This window comes from Dinoponera quadriceps, unplaced genomic scaffold (assembly GCF_001313825.1).
Source record: "Dinoponera quadriceps isolate SergipeBrazil2010 unplaced genomic scaffold, ASM131382v1 scaffold1565, whole genome shotgun sequence".
NCBI lineage: Eukaryota > Metazoa > Arthropoda > Insecta > Hymenoptera > Formicidae > Dinoponera > Dinoponera quadriceps.
The window spans coordinates 1975548-2000484 of NW_014556124.1; the positions used below are offsets into that span (position 1 = coordinate 1975548).

The window sequence follows — 24937 nt, forward strand, 5'->3', positions numbered from 1 at the left end:
CCCCCCCCCTCTTATCGTATGTCTCATCGCATACTCTCATTACGTCACTAGAATGTTATCGTAGAGTTTCTAAAGGTAATTACAGCGTGCGCCTAGTGAAGCGATATATATCGCGTTCTGTAATACGTTAGTTAAATTGAAACATCGGATCAAAGACACGGGTATGTGAGACAAATGGATAATAATAATAATAATAATAATGATGATTCACACTATTGTTATCGTAGGCCAAAAATGGAAGACGAAGAGCATTTTGCCAATTACTGGTGTGCCTATCACTATGTTATATTACGTTCTTCTCTTTGAGTGGTAGCTCTCATGAACATTCTATGACCTATAACATATATAACCGTAGGTCTATAACCTTAGACAGATAAAATTTGAAATTGTTACATCACCCACGAATCGATAGAGTGATGTTTAAATACGTCTGCTGTGATTTTAGAAATCTACGCTGTAATCCTCTCCTTACTGGATTAGGACACACTTTAATGTTTTAATAGCTATGAATTGTATCTTGCGTTATTTATTAGTTTGCATATGCATAATCACTGTGTATTATAATTTTCGATTGTATTATTTTATTTATTTTCGCGCATCTCGTCGCATATATGATTCTTCGTATTCTATGAAAATATAAAACTTCAGGTGCAATAATTCGATACCTTTTTGGTAACAAGTAAGATGAGCTAACTCGATAATAATTATTATGTGTATAGTTCTAGAAAAAAATTCTAGAAAAAAATGTCTTATTAAATATTAATTTAAAAATAATAATTAGAGAAAAAAATACCATGTGCCTCGTGACGAATTCCGATTTAAGTGAAAAAATACACTCTTCAAATATAACGCTACAGTTTTGTAATCAGTATTTTGATTACCGGCCATATAAGGATTGCCGTATAATATAATACATTCGTACAAAGTTAAAAAGAACAAGTATAGTAGGTAGGAAATTGCCAAAGTTGAATATTGTTCTAGGTTTGTTAACAGTAGGGAAAGGATTAAGATTTATAACTAAAAAGTGCTTAAAGATAATAAGTAGTCAGAAATTCTGTAAGATAAAGGTGATAAGGAGAAGGTACATTTTCTGCATGTGATTTTTCGACTGTTTAGCGAAGCGATTGACTAATGTAAACGGATGTAATGAAACGGTGTTTCGAAAGATTGAGAATATAGAACATTCACAATTATTCCGCGAGATTCCATATACAAGAATTTCTATGTGTCATATATATGATTGAATGAGGAAAATTACATTTGATCGTCAATCTTGTAATCATAACAGCAGGAAATGTGTTTGTCGAAGCTATCGAAATATTTCCGCGTGTTAAGTCAAACTTAATGTTTATTGTTTTTATGTCTGTTGTAAACACTATTTGATATCGGAAAATTGTATAGTGTGTCAAGTATTAAATTTATGTACAAGGCATTCTGTACTATTATTTGCAGCCTTGGTACACCGTATACTTATCTTAAAAATTTATCAGAGGTATATTGTACTCATGTAATTAATAATTTATTTTCAAAGATGAACAAAATTCAATGTGTTGTAACTTCTGCAAAATTAATGTTAAATCGAGATAGTTCGAGAAGTCCTTTATAGCTTGAAGTCTTTAATTTTCCTGTATATTTTTGAATATAAAGTTTTAAACTTTATCTTTACCATGTTATATGAATACAAATCGAGCGATCCGTTAAGTATTAAAATTTTGTATGATATTTGTCAAGTTACATCGTGTAAACAGAAAGTTACATATAACGTATATATATAAGGCGTGAACTTTTCCCTTTAATTTGTATCCCCACAGATTGTGGTGCGACTTTCGTCACTAAATTATATACACATATATAACGTTAAAGCCAAAAAGATCCTTCGATCGCTTATAAAAGGTAAACTAATTGATGTATAATGTTCATTAAGAAATAAATTTTCTTTTTGGCTTTTTATTGATTAAAAGCTAAAAGTTCTCTCTTTAAAATTCATTTTTCACATTTTTCAATAAAATTTACTTTTCAAAGCAAAAATAATCCAACGAGTTAAAATAAGTTAAAAATTAAACAATCTGTGTTTATAATTAATTCAGTTCAATATATCTTGCTAATAAAAGGCGTTAACATAATGATAGGCCAGAAAAATAGAAACTTCAAGCTTTGAAAGTCTTCTGAAGCCTTTTCATTATTGTCATTTTTATCGAAGTTAAACAACTCGTTAAATTTTTCTTAAATGTTGCCTATAATAGAAGAGAAAACACGTCTGACTTGTCGTTGAGTTGTACTACGGCCCTAATCCTTGATAAGAATGATGTCTTCGTAATGAGGGTCTAATTAATTCCAATTAATTTACATATTATATTAATAATATACTATTATAAGCAACAGGTATAATTAAAATGGGTTTCTTAGACCCGTTATTTAAATACGGTGAATTATTACGCTTGCAAAAAAGAAAAATCACGGTTGACCTCATTTTTGCTGGAAAGAAATCTTTAGCTTGCGTACATTTCCTGCAGCAGCGCGAAAGATTTTGCGCAAAAGAACTTGCTTATAATGAGAAATAATACATATAATCAGGTTTGGTTAGTAATTAATTCAATCAATTAAAAGTTAAGAATTAAAAAGCTAATGACTTTTAACTTAATTTATTTAATTTTAAATGTGCCAAATTTTAACTTAAACTTAGTTATTTTTAAGCGCATTAATTTTGACTTATTAACTTTTCTTATATGATTATTAAAATAATTTATCGGTATTACAATCATTACACGAAGTATTAATGATACATAATAAGAGAAATAAAAAATAATAGGATTTTTTTCTTCTCCGAGTTAGCTAGCGTTCTTTTTTGTATGGATTCCAGAACACAAACCAGACGGTATTTTTTCTTATAATAGCCTATTTTTGGCTGCGTTCAGCAGAAAAAGCAGCTTAGTCAGCGCTTTTGCCAGCGGTTTTGCAACTGTTTTAATGTTTTCTGCTGAACGAAACCAGCAGGTTTACGCTTCTCCAACATGTTTGCTAAAAAGTCGTCATTTTTTCCAGCATACTTTTAATATGCTGGGTCGCTTAGTAAACATGTTGGAGTAGCGTAAATTGCGCAAAGCGTCGTTCAGCAAAAAATCTAACAACAGTTGCAAAACTCAATAGAAAGTGCTTACTAGCTGGATTTTTTTCTGCTGAACGCAGCCTTTCTCTTTTATTACGCATAAATTGAAATAGATTAAAAAATTGATTATACAAAAAATATATGTATGTACATATATTGGGTGGATTGTTTAAATTGAGACACCTTAATATGACAAAAATAGAGCAAAATAGAAAGAAATCTTTCAGACACAAATTATAAAGTTTAGAGAGGAATAGTCTGTATATATATATTGCACAATTAACTCTTTTAACATTTTCAAAAAGTTAACTTAATTTTAACTCAGCCTTTAATTAAATCACTTTTTCTCCTAAGTAACTATTAATTCATCCAAGTTAATTTTACAGGCATCGACTTCGAAACTTAATTTAGTCAGAAATAAAAAATCAAGCTTACCTAAGCCCGCATATAATTACAAAGCTACCTTTTCACCCTCGAGCGAAGATCCGAGCGACCTCGGGTGGACTCGAGTCTCGATTACGGTAAATCGTGGCTGCTTTACCGACGGCGTCCAGTTCAGCGCAGACTCGAGTCGGAAGGGCCATCTTACCAATGGTAGTTCGCGACCTAGCCGTAGAGTGGCGCTCGGCCAATCAGGGCGCGCGCGAGTCAGTACGGAGCGCGAGTGCGAGTGTCGCGAGCGAGCAGTCGCGAGCTTGCGGCTGAGCGAGTGTCGCGTGTGCGTGTGTGTGCGTGCGTGTATATGCCGTTACCCTGCGAAGCAACGCGACGAGATTTACCGTGCGCGTCCCTCCTCATCCCGTCTCTCGAGCTGGAGTGAATGCGCGCATTCACTCCAGCTCGAGAGACGGGATGAGGAGGGACGCGCACGNCCGATCGTTCGCCTGCCGATCGTCTACGCTTCCCCCGAGAGCCCACCTCGAGACGCGCAGCGTTGATCGCGCGAAACGCACACGGGCGTGATGAGAGGAGTCGCAACGGCGTCGCGGCGTCTCGCGTAAAATGGGAGCTCGCGTTAGCCAAGTTGAGCGAGGTAGGCCAGCTTCGTCGCGACGCGCAAACCCGTGCGTGCGAGCGGCGATACTGTGAAATTGAGAGGAAGAAGAAGAGGAGCTACTGCTCGTGCTGCGACGTTCCGAGAGGAGGAAGGAGGAAGAAAGTGGGAAAGAAGAAAGAGAGAGAGAGAGAGAAAGCAAGAGAGAAATACACAGTGTGCGTGTGTGTATGTATGCGAGAGGGGGCAGAAAGGACAGAGGCGGCGAAGCGGGGACGGAGATAAACAGATAGATAGAAGAGTCTGGCGACGAAGGAGAGGAGAGTGCGGCCGCAAGAGAGCGAACATCATCGTCCTCTGGAACATCGCGCTGCCTCACGGCGACACTAACCTCCGTCGTCGTCGGTCGCTTGCTCACTCGTCGATCGACGTTCGTTCGCTCTCTCTCTCTCTCTTTCTCTCTCTCACTCATTCTCGTTCGTTCGTTCATTCGTCCGTCGGTCCGTCCGTCCTTCGCGGTGATCTGTCATCAATTGGAGAACGAGAAGGCGCGTTCCCTCGGTCGGCCGTTCGATCGTACGGAATGCCGCCGCCGCCGTCGTCGCCGTCGCTGCGTTACGCTAAAAATATGCGGCAGTAAGGCAACCCGCGAACGGCGGCGGAGCACCGTGTCCGTGGCAGCGAAGCGGCTGTGTCGGCTGCGTGCTAGGTCGCACCCGGAGCCGGTGCCGTATTAGGAGGAGAAGGAGGCCGAGGAAGACGAAGAGGAACGACAGGGGGAAGGGGGAGTCCGTTCGCCGACGACGACGGCGAAAAGGTGATCGTCTTCCTCGTAGATCGAGACCCACCGTTGAAAGGACCCATCAAGGAAAATGGCGGACCTCGAGGCGGTGTTGGCCGACGTCAGCTACCTGATGGCCATGGAGAAGAGCAAGTGCACGCCAGCCGCCCGTGCCAGCAAGAAGATCGTCTTGCCGGATCCTAGGTAAGTGCGCACACTTGTCCCCAACGCCGTGGCGGTGCGTGCGCGATTTCCGGCACCGTGGTTCGATACGAGGAGGAGGCTTGCGAGACGACGGACGGACGGACGGACGGAGACAACCTCTCCCCGTTTCCTGCATGCCCCTCCCTTCTTCCGCCTGTTTTCCCCGTTCTTCCTACGGCGGGCCACCCGCCGATGATGCCGCCGTCGTCGTCGTCATCCTCGTCGTCGCCGTCGCGTCTCGCCTTCGCCAACTCACCGGGGAAAAATGTTTACAAACAACCGCCGCTCCGAAAGCGGACGCGCGAACTTCTCTCTCTCTCTCTCTATTGGTTCTTTTTCTACTTCTTCTACCTCTCTCTTTCTTTTTTCTCCCTCTATAAATTTCTTCACAAGTTTTAAAGCACGGACCGTTCCCCGCCGATTCTAGCACACGCATTAATTCCTTATTATTCGTCCTTAATTCTTGCCACTTGCGAGGGTTTCTCGACTCGCGCGCGGGGTCGTACGGATTCACATGGTTGATGGACGATCGATCTCGCCTGGATCTGGAGGAGATTTAAATCAGGTTAAATTGTCCCCGTCGTGTCGAGCGGGTCGCTCGTTAAAGGTCTCTCTTTTCATGGGAATAACTGACAATCCTCTTCCGATCCTCCACCCCCGCCCCTTTCTCTCACTCTCTCTCTCTCTCTCTATCTATCCCTCGTTCGCGTCAGGACACAGACGTGCCCCGAATCAATCTCAGCACGGCAAACACACAACGCACCCACCAACGCAGCGCGCCGCGCTCGTTAAACTTTGGTTTATCTTCGGGTGTGATTAAATGTATTCCCGGGACGCGGAATAAATTTCGCGTCGATCAATCTCTCGGTGTTTCCTCTGTCCTTCTCTCTCTCTCTCTCTTTCTCGCTCTGTCTTTCTGGAAAAACACGAGAAAAAACTTTCTCTCTCTCTTTAGCAGCGAGCAGGTACCAGCATCGATCGATACTCCGCATCGATTATAACTCGCCAATGTTTACACTATGAGCGTTATTTTCGGTCCGTAAACCGCGGACGCGCGCGTTACCGGAGCTTCGCCTCGTGAAAATAAGTCGAGTCGGTTCGAGGCAGCAGGCTTAGGGTTTTTGCTGGCCACTCGCCAATTTCGAGCGCTTCACGTGTGCGAGCAGAGCCCGGAAAACACTGAATAAGGCAAAACTCGTCGTCCGAGGGACGTGGGGAGTGCGACATGTGCCTGGATGATCCACCGACAAGACCGGTGAGGAGATCGTTGCTCGGGAGCACGTGCGTTGTTCTCTCTCGTTGCTCCTTTACTTCCCTTTTGTAGGGAGCGCGCGCGCGCGCCACTAAATGAAAACGACGGAGCGGAGGGAACGACGCGCTCTCTTCTTCTCTTTCCCCGTGTAGCGAATAATCGTTACCTCGCGTCTTATCGCGTGTCATATCGCGTCCGGGCCGGTGCCTTTCGTGCGAGATGAACCGAAGGCACACTCTCTCTGCGATTCCAGAACAAGCTGACCGAGCCGGTATCACCGGTGCTCACGTTTCTTCTTTGTTTACCCTTAGTCATAAAACCTACGATTGAAGTCATAAGGGGATCACGGTTATCTCCCGAAATAATTCTCTACTTCCCTTTGCCGAGGTGGATTTTCGGAACGTCAGAGCGTCTTTTAAAATACCTTACCGCGTTTTCAGGTAATTCGGTGAACTGTGTCGTATTTTTTCCGTTTCTAAATAAACACTTTTGCACGTTAATTGGATGAAAAGTGAAGAAAACAGAGCACGAGGTCGGATCCGACCCCGATCTTACTATTAAAGAGGTCAACACGCCGTGATGCTTACGTCTGGATGGAACTTTTAGGTGTTTCCGGCGACGAAAGAGAAGAACGAGCGATTTATTTAAGCTAAAAACGGAAAAAATGAGGCGAAGACAACGATCGTGTTATATCCTCCTATTTTGCGTCTTTTTCCGCGCAGCGATTCGTTTTTTTTTTTTCACGTTATATCCCAGGATTCGGAGATATGTATCTCGATATCCAATTAGCGCGGGAAAATTACTTCCTCGCGGTCGCCGCACGGAATAGTAAAGTTGCACTAATTCTCGCTACGTGGATGAATGAACAGCGCGGAATATCGGATTACGTGTGATCGCATGAATGGGAGGGGGGAGGGGGCTTTTAAAGCTCCGATAAGCTTAAAATATTGAGAGGGCGACGTGCTTTCCTCGTCTTCAATTTGAAAGTAGTCCTGTCTTCACACGGGCGGAGCTTACCGGCGAATAGCGAGCGGCGTATCGATTATTCGGCGGCGGTATCTCTCGCGAAAGTTCGCTAAACTGTGCTCCCCGGCTTCTCGGCGAGCCGGAGCCAAAGTTCCGCCCGAATGCGAGGCATTCTGGTCGCGATTCCTCCAGAGCCATCGACACCGGCCGTCCGGTCGACCGAGGCGGTGTGGCAGCGGCGGTCGCAGCGCCGGCCGCGACCACGATTCGCATAATTAATTAAACACATAGGCATCTGACGGTACCGCTAAATATTACGTAACGTTCCGTAATCGGCCATGGAGCCATGCGTCTCGGCCGTAAGAGAAAAGAATTCACGCGACCAGGGATATAGAAATTATAACTCGAACCTTTCGAATTTTCGGACCTCCGACAGGTTATATTCGAACGGAAAAGAAGTTTGGTTGAATTTACCAGATAGAGTGGACGGGCCAAACGAACTTGTCTAGGTTAAAACAAATGAAGAAGGCGCTAATAATTAACATTACATTCTCAGGAACAGTAAATACTAATTTACTGTGCCTGCGAAACGAACTCACATACTTTTCAGTTTTTGAACTTTCGGATATCCGAATGTTTAAACATCTGAAACAAGAACTGAAAGCGCGTGTTCGTTTTTATAGGCGCAGTAAATAGTATTTATTGTCTTAAAGACTGTAGTGTTAATTATTTGTGCTTTCTCCGTTCACTTTGTTTTAAACCAGACAAATATAAATCTCAAGGAATTGAATCAAAGATACTTACCGAAACGACACGTATGTCTGAGAGAAGTCTCAGAGATACGCTTTAGGCGTCTTATTGTCTTATCTAAAAGACGTCATTACGCCGTCTTAGAATGTTTGTTATCCTGGTTAAACCGATATACTCTAACTTCGCAGTATTTCGTCGCACTCTCCGAAATTAGTTCTGCTAACAGTTTCAATATTCCGAAACTTCGAATAATTCGACTTCGAATCTTCGCACTGCGTCGTCAAATGTCGAATTATACCGAAGTTTCGAATATGTCGTGTAATACTTACTCGCGACCTGTTGAAGAGCCTCGCACGTCAGTCTCGTACATAGAATGAGAAAAAAACATTACACACACGATATTTGAGCGCGCGCGAGAGAGAGAGAAATATATTTCTCGTTGCGGAAATTACTTACGGAAGCAGAGCGAAACCGCACGCTGCCGGATGTATACACCGCGACGAGGAGCAGCAACAACTTCATCGTGCGCTTAGCGCGAGCGTCCGTCCAATTTTCCTTTTCCCGTTGCCACATTGACGGATCTCGTGTGTTTGTCTCCACGCTTAATCTCAACGGCCGTCGCAACATCGACGCAACAGTCAGATCGAAAAGTCGATCGGATCATATCTGACGGCGAATTTATTTTGCTCGGGCGCAAAGGGCGCTCGTTATCGCGGCGGAAAGAAATACGTCGTTCCCGACGCGACGCGTTTTTATGGCTCCGGGTTTTCCGGCGGTAATTAAGAATCGTGCGCCGCCGGACGGTTCGCGCCGATATACCGCTTGATCCCAATTCCGGAGGGGAAGAGGTGGGGAAGGGAGGAGGCAGAGTTAATGCGGACAGCGATGTGTCTCGTTAGAACGCTGTAATACGGTGTAGTTGAATTGGTGCGTACGCGGTGAATGCGAGCTCGCGTTATCGATCCCGTTTCCCGTGTCGCTTCGATTAATCGTCTCTCGCTCGCCCTGCCGTCTCTACCTACCCATCCTCCTAGACCGGCCATTAAATTCGGATTAGTCGGCGAAATCCATGATTGTTTCCTTAGAGCGAATTCCCCCGTCTCGCGTATTTGCGTTTCGACGAAGCCGCCGAAAGCGACGTGCGCGAACCGTAAAAAAAGAAAAGGAAGAAGAGGAGGAGGAGAAGAACACGCGCGAATGTACTTTACGGCTTCGATTCACTTCACTTTACACCTCGTAAACGTTCCCCCGCGCGCGCGTTCTCGTTCGAGATACTCGTCCGCCCTGATCGCGTGCAACGCGTGACGAGAGAGAGAGAAAAAAAAGAAGAGGAGACACCTCGAATTCTCATCGAGAGTCTCCATTACCTCACGACGAGATCACAAATCCAACGATCCGGCGGATGTATTTTAGAAAATGTCAGAGTGCGCGGGGGTTGTTTTTAGCTCATTATTCTTGCAACAGCTTTGTGATTTTGCGCTCGCGAGCGAGCGTGCGTGCGCGCGCGCATGGCCAATTTATATTACTCATTAGAAAATTGGTCAATGAAAAGTAAATTCACACGCAAAGGGATCCTCGCGTCCCTCGTCTCTATCTCTCTCTTTCTCTCATCCCTCGCTATATTTTTCTCTATCTTTCTCTTTTTTGCGCTCGTCCCTCCGTGGTTCCCCGTCGTCAGCGATCGATGATCGATGACGTGGCGCGACGCGATTTCGATCTCCGTCAATCGTCGACGTTACAAAAGGGGTGGGAAAAGAGAGAGAGAGAGAGAGAGAGAGAGAGAGAAAAAGGATGAAGGAGGAGAGAAGGAGAGGAAAATGGCACGCGTCGTCGCGTAGGCTCGTCCCGGCGAGTTTGAGCGACCGAATGGGGACACACACATACACACACACACAATACCCGTCGATGGTCTTTTTTTCTCAAATAAACTGCAACCAGGTCATATGCTTAGTTTACAGCGTAGTAATCGCTGTGAGGAGCTTAGCCGACTAATATTAGACTAAAATTAACCCGACTAAAAGCGTTGACACTGGTCAGTCGAGTATACTCGACTTGACACCGACCCAGTCGACCGTACGTCGACTGTAAATCCGGTATAAGTCAACGTTAACGCTGTCATCGACGATGTCGCAGCCGCTTATCTCTCGTTCTCCTTCTCCTTTCTTTCTCTTTCTCCTTTTCTCCGTTCTCGTGACGGTGGTCCGACGGTGGTTCGATCCTCAGCTAATTAAAAAAAATTGCGTGCATGGCGTTGTTCCGACTATTCGTGATAACATTAATGCACCAGCAGATGCACGCACGTACGCACACACACACACACACTCACTCACTCACAATACGCACATACGCGCACACACAAGTAGGACAACCTCGCCCCTATTCACGGGGCGCTAAGTCCGAGAATGCGTGAACGCGCATTCTGGAGACGACGGGACGCACGACTATCAACCCCTCTTCGATCTTTTTCGCGCTCTTGAGAGCCTCTCGCAGGGGTTAGGTAAGGTGAAGCCTGCGTGAAATGACTCTGAAAAGGGGTAGGAAAATCTAAAAGAGGAGCCCCCAAGGTGAGAACTCGGTGAGCCGCGGTGACTTACACTCGTAAGTCGCGCATCGCGCCCGATATCGTACGTTGCGCACACGGCTGAGAAGGGTGCTAGGGGAAGGGGGAGTCGTCGCTTCTTCTCACTTATTTTCTCATTTTCTCCCCGGAAAAAGATCGCGACGGAGCGAATCTCAGCGCGAGGAGACGAGGTCACGAGCGAGTTTCGCCGCGAGCGTTTTTCCATCTTTTACGTCTCGGATGTGCAGCCGGTGTACGTTGACGCCTTCGGTGTGGACTCGTTCTCCTCGTGCGTGCCTGATCCTTGAACTGCGGAAGCAGTTTCGTATGGACGATGGTACGGTACGTGGCGAACGTAGCTGCGTCCGACACTATGGAAGCTTGGAACAACTCAATTCTCGACTTTGATTAACCGCCAGCCGTCTTCGCTCTCGACGCGCCAATACGAGTCGACGACGTCCTGCTGCGACTCCGTGAGACGAGAGAGAGAGAGGGAGGGGGAGAGTGAGAGACAGATCGGTAAATTTCCTAGCGTGCGCAATTGAAAAAATATACGCTCGCCGGCACAGACGAAGATACGCGAATGTAAACCGTTTCGCCTTGCCCCGTATTTTTCTTTTCCTCCCTTCGCAGTAATAACAAAACGCGCTTCTCGAGTCGGAATTTTGCTCTTGTATTAATCTTGCAAGTTTCGTCACATTTCAATCAGTGGAGAATCTCGAGACACTGTACAAGCTATTGCCCTGACGGTGCAAAAATAGTTACTTAATACCGATTTCCATTCCATGTTGATTCTCGGAAATTCTGTATAACAAATGACCTGTGACATAACATGTCATGAGTATCGGCCGGTTCTCGATGGGTTGGACACGCTCTTTGCAACAGAGGAGAATGTTAAACGATCTTCTTTTTATATTTAATCCGTTTAATTATGATGTGTCTTGTTCACATATTTTAGAATTAATACGACCGAGCGTTCCGCCAAGATCCTTGAGACATCGCCCGGTTTTTTAATAGTAGAACTTCATCGAACTTTATACGGTATGAATTCTCATATGAATAGACTGTGCTAATTTATCCTCCGCATCCATTGATTTTTTTTTTTTCACGGAAATTTAATTGCGTTAAAATCCCCTATTATGCGTATGATCTCATGAGCTTTTTGTATTTATTAGCAGGTTATATTTATGATTTTCCTTTCTTTTGCCTGTCTGCGATATTTTTGCCTTATTTTATGCATATCAAAGGGCGTTTCCCGTAAAGATTATAATTAAATACCTGGAAATATCACGTGTCGCCGTCTGTGTCTCAATGTCTCGTTATCCTCCGTTCTGGCTTTCTCATCGAGCGTGTCCTGGCTATTGGCTGCTCCGTTGTAGTATTCAGGACATTCGTAACACTGACATTAGCACCGGTGGCACTGGTGTGGATGCGACAATTGAATATTTCAAAAGTCGACATTTTTTCATTCGACAAAAGAATTGTAAGTAACATACCGATACGCGTTATTCCGCGTCGCGGTGTGTGCGTGTGTGTGCTGCTCGCTCGCTCGTCGGTTCGAACGTAACGACTCGACCGCGGAAAAATACGCGATGCGTAAGAATACCAAAACAATGGGCGAAAAGGGCCACGTCATCTCTCGTCGCTCGACAAACGTTGTCGCCCACCTTTTAACAGCCGAGTGATCACAACAATGAACATTCCCAATTCGGGGCCTTCAAGGCGGTTAAAGCCTTACCCTCGTATCTCGTGTAGTTCCTCCGAGTGTTTTCATTATGTTTCGACGAAGGCGTATATCGCGGAGTACATTCGTGGACAGAAAGGTTGTTGTCCCATTCCTTACGCTGAGACAAAGATTTCTTCAAATTTAATCAATTTCATTGCATTCAAAAAAATTTCATCATCGGCATGCTCGAAAGAAACCTTATGTTTCAATTAATAAATACGATATTGCTAGACTTTTCAACGAACACGTATCTTCATCTCAAATGAAAAATTGGGTTTGAAACGAAAGATAATTTTCTTACAAAGAAATTATTTACCTCATTTTACATATTTATCGTGACCAAATAATATTTTATTCGGTTAAAAGATATTATTTCAAATAACAGCGTTCTTTCCGTTAATAGAGATTTCTTGAATGAAACGATACAATTTTTACTCGAACAAATATATTATATGATGTTTTTATGAAACGAATTCGGATTAAATAAATAGAAATACTAAATCTAAAGAAACCTTTTTCTCCGTGTAGGCACAGTTATATCGGAAATTTCGAATTAGGTGCTTTGTTTTTTGTAATATTCGTGCATCATAACTGCTGCTTTGAAGCGACCTTACCGGTTCACCAGAATAATTAGCAGTCATATTATGCACGAATACTCAGAAATGATGCGTCCATATTCGGGATTTTCGATATCACTATACCTGGGAAATGAGATAACTTTTCTGTCTACGACTATGTATATTGTAGGTTATTCGTGCGATTAACATACAGAATTGCTGCAGACCTGGAAAACTGGGAATACCGGGAAAAATCATGGAAATTTCAGATGTCAAGGGAAACCTGGAAAAATCGAGGGTACGCACAAAAAATCTGAAATTCCGAACTCACAATCCCTTGCTCACCCTATACTCACAATTCCCTTAAATACTTTTAAGTGTATTCTTCAAGTTTTCAATATTCATTTACTTTTTATTGGCCTGAATTTACATTCGGAATTACATTATATCGCTAAACTTTCAAATTTGTGCTGCTTCCAATAATATAAGCCGCCTTCTCTGCAATCCTGCTTTTCAACATTAACTTTAAGAGTACGTATTGCTCGTAGGAAATTCTCCAGACTGCCGTCTGGAAAACCTGGTAAGATCGGGGAATTTCAAAATTCATTTCCTGTGGCAACCCTGAAATATTTCATTTCGGCCCTTGAAATATTGAATCGGGCTCTCGTCGGCGTCGCGTTAATTAATATACGTTGATCGAATTGCCGAGTACCTTGCTCGAGAGTGTCGGTGTCTCGAGAGAATATCCAAAGAGCCGTGAACAGCGGGGAATAGGAGGACTGGATCGAGAAACTAAGACGGAAGATGCAAAGCGCTCCTATCCTTGAAATGCTTGCGTACACGTAAATGTCGTTGCGCAGGTGTAATCGTATCATAAAATAGCCACGCAACGACATTTACCTGTACATACGCAACCGTTTCAAGAATAAGGACCCAGAATACCAGGACGCAGGCGGCGATACGTCACATACACTTCAGGATGTGTAAACATTTGTTGCACAGAAGGCTTTGGATTTTAACAGACGCGTGTGATGAACTTGTGATCGAGAATAAGGAGATATCAACCGGATACACAATTTTTCCCGATATTCGTAGTCCATCATCATTTGACAAGTAATTATCGCTTCGCGCCTCCACTTGGCCGTGAGACGTTACCGTGTACTTTAAAAGATCGATGAATTTCCAATTACTCGCCGATATTTATTTCACACGATGAAAATTATTGATGCGAACCGTCGGATACATACGGCCCGTGGATACGAATCTATCATTAATTGCTCTCTCAGTGAAAGATCGTAAATTATTTATAATGCGCCGAATGTGCCGGTTTTGGGATTTTGAAGTAAATTCTTCGCTCTCTAAAATTTCTTGGAGCAGTGTTGGAACGTATCAAGATACAAAGTAATTTATCCGATATCCTTATCTGATCATACAATGGTACATTTCATCTAATATCTAATCTAAGTAAATAATCGACCGTTTGTATGATATTTCTATCTTGGACAAACTTTCGTAACTATTATCTGATAAAATATCCACTATGAAGAATTGAAAACCCATGTCGTAATGTACGGAGTACACTCGGAATCGTGTATGCCAGACGCATCATCTAAGGAAAATGTAAGTTTATTTTCTCCTCTATCTGTTTATCCAGGTAATCGTAATTGTACCTAAACTTATTTGAATACAAGAAAAGTCATATCTTTCCCAACACTGTCTCCGAAGTGGAAATCCCACTCGAAGGGCATGGTGACTATCGAAGCACTGGAATTCGAGTGATTTTGTACTCCTATAAAGGAGATTCTCCGAATCGTCGGGTGACGATTTCACACTAAACTGAAGAGCGAAAATCCGACATGCTGCAGCGTCTCACAGAAACCGTATTTACTTTCAGCCTAGATTGAAACATCCGCTCATATGGCGTCGGAATCCATGCTGAGCTTGAGCGAAACATTCACTCTTGCTGTTCCGAGTGGCAATATCGTCTCGAGTGAAAATATTGCCACTTTCCACTCCAAGAAACTTAGAGAGTTAAAGCTCAACGCGCCGGAAACGGCAGTAAGTAACCATTTGTAGCGTCAAGGTGAGGCAATACTAGCTCGTACGACGTCGCATCTCGAAATTTTCCGTTGCTTCTTCGAAGTTCGGTCGCGAATTCTCGGTTGTTGATGCGGGACCAGAACCTTGCAGAACTCGGGAGTCTCGCTCGACGGTTTCTTTTCGCATCGACCTCGGTAGGTCCATCCCGAGAAGGCCTCTCTTGAAAAAAAAAAGATACTCGAGGTGTTTCGCGAGAAAGAGGAGGCGCCGTGAAACCGAAGGAACGCGCGCGCCTTGTTTCAGTCCGCAAATAGTCGAATCGCTACTGCGTGTTGACGCTCGACAAAGTTTACTTTCTCAACGCGCTTCGGTTTTCTTCCCTCCGTCGTCGACGTGCCGGCGCCTCTCGACACGCTCACACTCTCTCGGCTCCGTCGTCTCTCTTTCTCCTCTTCCGTTCCGTTCCTTCCTTCCCGTCGTCCTCGGAGATTCTTCCGCTCGTTCGAAACGAGCTTTCCATAAATCCCGGGATATTACGACGGGACGAGCTGTTCGTAAGCGTATCAGTCCGCGATGGGATTATCGATATAGGCCGCGTCGTCGCGTTAACCTGTCGCTCGTCATCGCGCGGATTTACCGCCGCCCCGGCTTCTTCTCGGGTCTTTAATCAATTTCATTAAGGCAAACTCGACAAATTTAATCGAGTAGTTAATTCCCTAAACAGATATCCCGCGCGCACGAGCGATACCGAGATGCCTCCCTCCCCCCGTGTTTCTTTCCCAACTTCTTTCTCTTCTTCTCGTCCGGAGAATTTCCAAATGCGACGGAGATTGGGCGCGCTATTCGTCAGTGTCATCGGACGGGATCGGTTAATCGCTGATTGGCTCAAAGGTGCGATCGATAAAATACTGGGCCACTCGTCGTCGTCGCTGCGCTCCTCTTTGCTATTCGGCGCGGCCGTAACACACCGTCCTCCCTTTTTCCCGCGGAAGGAAATAACTTTCCAACGAACGGCTGGCGAGCGCGAGGAAAATGCGCTCGTCCAGCATCGTCGTCCTCGTCGTCTTCGTCAGTAGTGAGGAAACTGCGGCGCGGTGCAGGATGTAATTAAAAGTAGTAATCAGCCGGCTCCGGGCGAACGTAGCTTTTTTCTCTGTAAAAACGTCCCGTTTTCGCGGGCGAAAAAGCGAGTTTCGGAGGAAACAAGGGAAATCGGGACGAAGTTTCTCTCTATTTCTCTCTCTCTCTCTCTCTCTCTCACATATACACAGCGCGCGACGGTCGCGAATTTTCGCTCTCTCTCTCTCTCTCTCTCTCGAACACTCGCTAGATTGAGTAATTACGTTCGAGTGACACAAGAAATGAGAAGTTCCTCCCGGAGGCGAACGAATCGGATGACGATCGACGACGGGGATTTGCGTTGCCGTGCGAAAAGCGCGAAGACGAGATTGAAACACACACATCGCGTGTGTCCTCCTACTGCTCCTCCTCTTCTTCCTCGCGCTCACAACTGTCGGGCATAACTGTCACCGTAAATACTGGCACACACCGGCCGCGACTACATACATTAATTACCGCCTTTTATCGAGACGCTGCGACGCACGTTCAGGTGCTTGAATGCCCGCTGCGAAACTACCCTCCATTCACATCGGGGAAAAAAGAGATTGCAATCAAGTGAATAGAAAAAGAGGAAACGGGGAGACGAAGGGAGGGGGCGGAGATTGAAGCCTCAGAAAACGCGTAAGAGCCCACCTTGCTCGGATGTGTAGAGAGAGAGAGAGAGAGAGAGAGGCCGCTTTTCCGGCTTAAATGATCCCCACTAAATACGCCACGCGAGAGAAGCGAAGACGCGAGGAGGAGGGGCGCACCTCCTCGTTAATCCGCGGTCGCTTTTTACGGGGCCAAGCGTAATTTTCTTGCGGTCAAATTGCTCGCGGAATACGATAGCGACCGTGGGTGGAAATAGATAGGCGGCGGCGGCGGCGACGGGCCGCTGCTGGAAATACCGGTGTATGAACCCTGTCGGTTGTTTATGCGATTTTAACTGCACTCGTGGTTTCGGCCCCGAGACACGGGCCAGGAGAAGGCGGCGGCTTTAGGAGCGATTAATTTTAACACGTAAAGCCTGCCGCTTCCGCGCCCGCCGTCGAATCGCGTTATGTAAACGCGAAGATAAGTGACATTCCGTCGAAATTCGATTCAGCCGCTGAAGCCACATCCCGTTTCTCCCTCTTTCTCTTCTTTTTCTTCTCTCTCTCTCTCTCTCTTTCTCTCTTTCCTTCGATAGGTACGGCTCCTATCAATTTTTTATCAGCGTGACGAGCGGGTCGCTCCTTTCTGGAGATGACGTGAGTTTCCGGGATAGGAAAAACGCATTCGGACGGTTTGAAGGGGATCCGCTCTGCGGATGTGAAATAAAAAAAATGTGAGTCCCGTGGAAGCGGATCCACGAGGGAGGGAGGAGGAGAAACAGCCGAAGAAAGAGCCGAGACGAATACACGCGTTCCCTTCGCGAGAGGTTGCCGCCGCCCGGTGGTAGAAGTAAAAGCGGATTCTCCGCGGTTTCTTATTCTCGCGAGGCCAGCAATAAGAACCGTTTTGATTGACAGCCGCGCAGTTAAAGTATGACGCGGGCGTACAGAGCGAGCTTTTGCGCACCTCGGCGCGGTTTGTTGGAAATAAGTAAACGACGGCTAAGCGAGAGCGAGTGTTGCGCTTGGCTTTAGCGCCGCGGCTAATGCAACAAGCGTGTAATTCCGTTTCAATAAACTTCTTCCACGGCGAGACCGTTCTCGCCGCGTAGCTGAATGCGTCTTGGTCGATTTTTCAGAGAGAGAGAGAGAGAGAGAGAGAGAAAGAGAACAGAAATATGCCGCGCGGTTTATGCGGTCTCGGCGCCGAGATTTCGTCGTCAAACTGCGAAACTGGTATTCGTACCATCGTCATCCTCGTCGTCTCGACGACTGAATAGCTCGCTGTGCGTCAGCATCATCTAGTTGAGACTGATAGAGCGACCGGCGAGTTCCCGGAGCGATGAAGATCATTCGCGAGAGACGCGAAAATGACAGAGGAAAAGGTGATATCGTGGCGCCTCATTTACATTTTGTATCGTGTTATAAGTCAGTTATAAATAATAAATTAATATATCCAGTCATGTCAAATGACGTGATTCAAAGCGGCAAGAAATGTGCGAGAGAAAGCGCGATAACACGCTTGGATTCGCGATGATTTCTGATCAGAATTTCAAGGTAACGTTAACGTCTCTTACAAAATAAACAAAAACTCAAATATCGCGGAAAAAGCCACATTTTTGCACACGAAGCTTCAATTATTTCGGGAATCTGACGTGCTGATGAAATTTTACCTGCGACGTGATTTTCAGCGTTCAAAAATCTCAAAAAAACATCCTGTCCTCGATTTTCAAGGTTGAAAAATTAAACGGAACGGTTTTTTTCGTAAACCAGCGTTATTAAACCAAATATTGCAGCAGCAGGGAAGGTAATAAAATTCCGGGAGAGATGTTGCTTCGCGGAAAACTGAATATGTATAAGGAATCGAGATCAATCGGGCACGGACAAACAAATGGAGCGCGCAAAAAAATTGCAGGGCGCAGGATACAGAGAGAGGATAGAGAGAGAGAAAGATAGAGAGAGACGTTATGCCGAAAGTGTCATTCTCTGGCCGTTATTGAAATACTTCTCGGTCACACCGGGGACACACAGGCGGGTGCGACTATCGGGACAGTAAGTGCGGCTACTTGCCGGTCCGAAGTTGGACAACCGTTTAACACATCGGCACTTGGACGTCCGCGGAAATGACATTTAATTCCCAACAGGAAAGACCGTCACAGGTCTGTCATTCCCATTCCTTTCTTCTCGATTTCTCCCTTTTTCTTTTCTCTCGTTCCTTTCTTTTCTTTTCCTCCTCCTCGCGCTCCAATGCCAGCCAATTAACCAAACGGCTGAATCCCGATGTTATTCGCACGTATTTAATACCGCGGATTTGCATAACTACTCGCGCCGGCGCTGTTTCTTTTTTTTCTTTTTCCTCTCCTTCCTTCCTTCCATAATCGCGTAACATTGCGCGCTCGATTTCGAATTCATACGGGCGCTCCGAGCGGCGGTCAAGCGCAAGTAAAAGCCCTTCGTCATTATTACCGGATACACGGCGCCTGGCGATGCTCCAACCAATCGTTGGAAACGCGGATTTATCTCGATCGGTCGCAAAGCTCATTCACCCCCTACGCTCGCCCGCCCGCCCCCGACACTCCAACGCAGCAACGGGGATTAATCTTCCCCTCTCGGCTGTCGGGGAAATTTGCCTGCGTACCTCCGAACTCCGTCCGAACTCAACCCGTGCTTTTACAGCCGTGCTTTATTTACGGCGCTTTTGCTTAACTTTTACGCTTGCGTCGCTTCGCCCGTAATCACGGCGAGAAGACTCGCCGTAAGAAACACACTTCCCCTCTCGCGAGACCACCCCGGAGAAGAACCCCCCTCCGTCGTCCGTTCGCAGCTTCGCTCCGCCGCTGTTATTTTTTTTCTCTTTTTTTCACGCTTTATTTTCACTCATTAATGTCGCCCCGATCGCCGCTCGAGATAATCCCTCGCGAAGGTCTCCGCTGATATTCGAAATACGTCACGTTCCTCGATATTCTTAATCATTATTTGTTTTTTTCCTCCGAACACGCGCTCAGCACGGGAGTAGCGGTGGTGACGCCGGCAGCCGGCGGCCGAGAACAGAGAGAGAGAGAGAGAAAGAGACAGAGAGAGGGAGAGGGAGAGGGACGAAGCGAGCGACGTTCGCGAAGTCGATGACCCCCGACTCCTGTCCCTGGCAAGCGTATTCGTCGTTTCGTCTTGCCTACCCTCGTTTTTCCTACGTCCCACCCCTCCCCTCTCGTATTCGTCGTAGACAACAAACTGAACGGGCACGCGGAACTGGCAGCGGCGATATTAAGTTCCGCCAGATTTATGGCATCGTCTCACGGAGGAAGGCTATCGCTTTTCGACGGAAGGAAGAAAAAAGTAAGAAGGGAGCTCGTGCTCGAGCAACGTACGTGAACGTACGCAACGGAGGACCCGCGGCGGACAAAGAGCGCACTACCACGTTCAGAAGCGGCCGACTTCGGAGGGAGAGCGGCGAGTCTTTCTCGCTTTTCCATCCTCGTCCGCGAACCTGGGATTCTGGAAATTCCAACGAGACGCCGTTAGCCACTTTGGGCGATAACGCGCGAGCGAATCGAGCGATGTTAAGTTAATAGACCAATAACACCGTGCCTTTATGGGCTTCATGAAGAGGGGGGAGGAGAGGCTAAACGAGCGCGAACGAGCGAGGAGACGTAAGTGATAAAGCCGCCTTTTTGCGTCAGCGCGCCGAGTAAAAGTTTGTGAAGGCGGCGACGAGGCGGTTCGAGAATAAATTTTCATATTTGCCTTATAAGTAGCCGTTTTGCATAATAACTTACGTCGAGGACTTTCGAAAGGCGTTTTAGAGGGATTCGCGCGTGCGCAAAATTAAGAGCCCTCCTCCTCTTCCGCGCCGCCGGCCGATCGGCGCGGCGACCTTCCGATTGTATAATTCAGCGAGAAATCGCGCGCCCTTGGCGATCTCCACCGGTGATCAGCCCCTAAGATGCTGCTGCTGCATAAATAAAAGAGATTCCCGGCGCGGGGGGAAAGAAAGAGAGAGAAAGAGAGAGAGAGAGAGAGGCAGGACGCGCCACCGTTGGAACTCAATTAACGCTCGCCGCCGGTAGAAAAACGCTGGTTGAGAGGAGAAGAGGGCAAGAGCGAGCGAGCGAAAAATCGATGCTCACGGACGATCGATGAGAGAAAGAGAGCCGACAGCGGGGGAGGGGGAGGGGGAGAACACGATTATTAATCATTGATTCGCCGCTGAAACCGCGAGCGTCATAAGAATCCAGCGACTTCGGCGCGTCAACTGGCCAGGACTCGAGGAGTTTACGTCGCGGAGACGGAGAAGAGAAAAACACGTGGCAAAAGGCGTTTTATTTATTAAACGACGTTAACGTGTCACTGCATTAAGGAGGCTCGAGCCTCAGCTTTGCGACCAGATATAAAATAAACGCTGTAATATATACGCGATACAAAAGTTAATCGAACTAACAATGCGTAACAGAAATTTCAATAATCCTTATCGTGTTGCCGAGAATTCATTTATAAAATTGCACGTGTGCAAGCATATAAACCTCATAATACACTATATTTTGTTTTAATTTGACCTATTTATATAAGACAGAAGTTTAAAAAAAAAACTGTTGCAAGATTGAAGACTAACATACAGATGATATTCTCAGAAGTAATAACAATGAATATAACCGTGAACTTTTAATGTAGATACTGATTTACTTGTCAGACGACATAATCTGTCAGGACAGCAATACAGTGCAGACAGAAGTGCAGCGGTGCAGTATAGATTAGAACAGAAGTATAGATTAGAATAGATTTACCGAATAACTACTTCGATATGAAAACCTTGAAAAAGAGGTTATATTATCAGTATTCTTTTAGCCGTATTAGCAAAATGCCATGCTGTTGTTTTGTTTTGCATAACACGTTGCGTATCCCGTTGCGTAATTCGAAACGTGCACAGCCGAATGAAATGATAAATAACGAAAAAAAAAAAAAAAACATTCAAATTTACATATATTCGTGCCATATATGATATCCTCAAGTTTGAAGAGAATGAGGAAATATGTATTATTAAATGCTAAAATGTATCTTGAAAACGTTTCGAAATGCTCATCAGAAGTAAAAAAAAAACTGCGTTATAACAAGTGCCGGCTATCGTGTATTAGCATATTACGTAACTGACTACATCAATGATTCCACAAATAATCACTCGAATTCGCCGCCCAATTGGGTGGAAATATTAAGAGGAGTCAGGAACACCCCTAATAATAATTGTCCCGAAGAATGTAATTTTTAAATTGCGTCGCATTATGCTGTTACATATCACGGCGAAACGTTGCGTTTATTTGAAAATAAAGTTAACGAGGTTTGGTATATAGTTGTTTTTTGCGTAGTAAAATAAATGCGCAGAAACACAATTATGCTGGATAGACGGTAAATTGATGGCAGGGCCCTTTGATGCGCCACCGAAAATACGGCACTTGGTGACTGAACCTCCTCGAGCGTGAACGATATGTTCTAATAGAGACGCCGCATTTTTGTCTCCTCGCCGCCGCTTCCTGAGATTATTCGAAAGCGGGAGACGAGCTGCCGGACAACGCGCGGCAACTTGTTTTCGCACCGGCGGCTCGTACGTGCCTCTTTCACAGCCGCGGTAAAATTCGCGCGAGGCGCGTCGACGGAGTAAAAGCGTCGTCATCGAGGACGGAGACGCTCATCGACCAGAGAGAGAACGTACGTTTTTCGACGTGCACTCCCTTCGCCTAGGCGCGTTATCTTCCCTCGAGAGTCATTGATTACGTGGCCGTTATCGCACAGCGCGTTGCACCGTTTCCCAGCGATCAGGCACGAGCGCTCGAGCGCGTTGGAGAGCGCGCGCGAATACGCCCTTTTTTCCTCAAATCGCCCAGTCACTCGACTGAAATAGCCTGTATTACCAATTGCAGCTGCATCGGCTCGCCTTGGTGCATCCATCGCGAAGCAATTGACCGCGATGCCACGCAGAGAAAAAGGTTTCTTTAGACTCAGCATTTCTATTTGTCCTTATCTTCTAGTTATTTCACCAAGATCTGCCTCATAGAGACAACATATGCGAAATATGCGAATTGTTTGTGTGAACATTTTATCGTCTCATTCAAGAAAGCTCTATTATTTGGCGGGAAGGACGCTATCGCTTGAAATCATATCTTCCAACCGGATAAAATATTACTCGGTCACGATAATTATGATAAAATGAGACGAATAGTTTCTTTATGAGAAAATTCCCCCTCGTTTCGCGAGCAAATTTCTTACTCAAGATGAAGATACATACTTTTCGTGAGAAAGTCTAACGATCGTACTTATTAATCGAAACGTTAGTTTCTTTGCAGCGTGCCAACGGTGAAATTTGTTTGGATGCGATAAGATTTATGAAATTTGGAGAAATCTTTTTCCGCACGGTGCGCGGTATTTCGGCCGGTCGGCCAGCCAGCCCGTTTACGGCCCCGATCGTTCGGCCGGGTTCTGGCGTTTCTCTTTTATCGGGCGTATTTGCGTAAGCGCGCGCGTATACTCTCTCGCGTGGGTTATGTGACGCGCTCGCCGGCCCCGACGGCACCGGATTCAAATGTCAAAATTAATATACCGAGCCTCTCGCACGTGTGTTGCGCGCACTCGTCATCGTCGTCATCGTCGTAGTCGTCATTCGTCGTTCGCCTTCACCGCAAGCGAAACGAACCGCTCGGTGCGGCGAGAGGATCCTCGAATTATTCATCATTCATTATTCCGCCTGGTGAGCCCAATCTTGAGGAATGTCGCGGAGCCGCGGAGATTTCGGACGGACGGACGGACACACCTTCCATGGAAAAGGTCACCATGACCGCATAGGAGGGAGTAGTTGCAAGAGCGTGGTTACACGCGGAGGGCGGCGGGGGGGAGGGAACGATGAGATCATGAGCCGCTGCTCGGCTAATGCGATATTTACGCCGACTAATTACTCGTTTCAATATTCTGTTCTATCGGACATCAGCAGCGGCCAATATCCGATGCGCGATATCTGACTGGATTTCCGGGGGGAATCAGAGCTGAGGTGATTTCGCGATTATTTAGGTCCGTATTCGGGGCTCTCTTTCACTGCGCAAAAATGCCTCTAAAAAATTGACAAACGAACTTTTCTATCCTTCGGACGGAAACCGAGGAAATCCGCCGGAAACCGAGAAAATTGGGGGAAAAGGGAGCGGTCTTTTTAGCTGAAATTTTCCAGCTAAAAATTCCGCGTCTTTCTATTTCACTTTTCCCTTCCCTCCGTGATGATGATACAGTAACAGATAAACTCGACGTTACACACACACACACACACACACATACACGTACACATTTACGCACTTTTCGACCCTGTGCGGGTCATTTGGATAATTGAAGAGAGGAGACACCCAGGAGGCGGCAGCCGGTGCGTGTTGCTGCACCGCGCCGTATATTCCGTCGAATAATTCGCGTGCTATTATGTCAACGGTATCGCGAAGCGAGCGCTTTGTTATCCGAGCCACAGCTGCGAGAGAGAAGATGAGAGAGGGAGAGAGAGAGAAAGAGAGACGGACGACGGAGCGCGATCTTGCGCGCGCGGATCGCTATCGACGACGATACGAACGCGGGGCGAGCTATAACGGCTGTAATTCCATCGTTTTACATATTGATCAATTTGGCGGTGATATACGGCGGCGTATGGAAATTTCAAATTGCGGTGCCGAGCCGAGCGCGCTAATATATTCCTCCCGCGCGACGCTCTCTCGATAAGCCGGATCGCAACGCACGCACGCACGCACGCACGCACGCACTGCTGACGGAGGTCTGTTTTCTGTTTCAGCGTGCGGAGCGTGATGCACAAGTATCTGGAGAAGAAGAACGAAGTGAACTTCGACAAAATATTTAATCAAATGTTAGGTGAGTAAGCCGAGGGACGCATCCCTATAAATTCGTTCCTCCCTCCCTACCCCCTCGTCTTCTCCTATGTCTTCTTTTTCTACTTCGTCTTCGTTGTAGTTTTAACACTTTCGGAGGATCACCGTTTTCTCCCAATTTTTCCACGGATTTCTTCGGTTTCTGTCTCAAAGGAATTCGGAAATTCGTTTAGAAAAATTCACGTGTGTCAACGGTGAAAATCTGCCACGTTTACTTCCTTCCGTGAAGAAGATAAGAAACCGAAAAAGTCCGCAGAAAAATGGGAAAAAAAGCAATTCTTCTTCGAAACTTTAAGCCTCTGATGGTAAGGTCGGGGTCGGATCCGACCCCATGTTTCGTTCATTTTCCATTTAAATAATGTAAAATGAATGGGTAAAGTAATAACATGAAACTTCTTCCTCCGTTTATTTA

The 24937-nt window shown here is 45.9% G+C and overlaps 1 protein-coding gene across 2 annotated transcripts in view; it reads left to right on the top strand.

Moving 5' to 3' along the window:
- Positions 1-3979: 3979 nt before the first annotated feature.
- LOC106746819 (G protein-coupled receptor kinase 1) overlaps positions 3980-24937 on the top strand; it is a 29923-nt gene continuing 8965 nt past the window's right edge. For both annotated transcript variants that reach the window (XM_014623872.1, XM_014623873.1), the window contains exons 1-2: positions 3980-5085; positions 24432-24508. In XM_014623872.1, the coding sequence (XP_014479358.1) occupies positions 4973-5085; positions 24432-24508 (190 nt within the window). In that variant the 5' untranslated portion in view covers positions 3980-4972. The remainder of the gene's footprint in view (positions 5086-24431; positions 24509-24937) is intronic.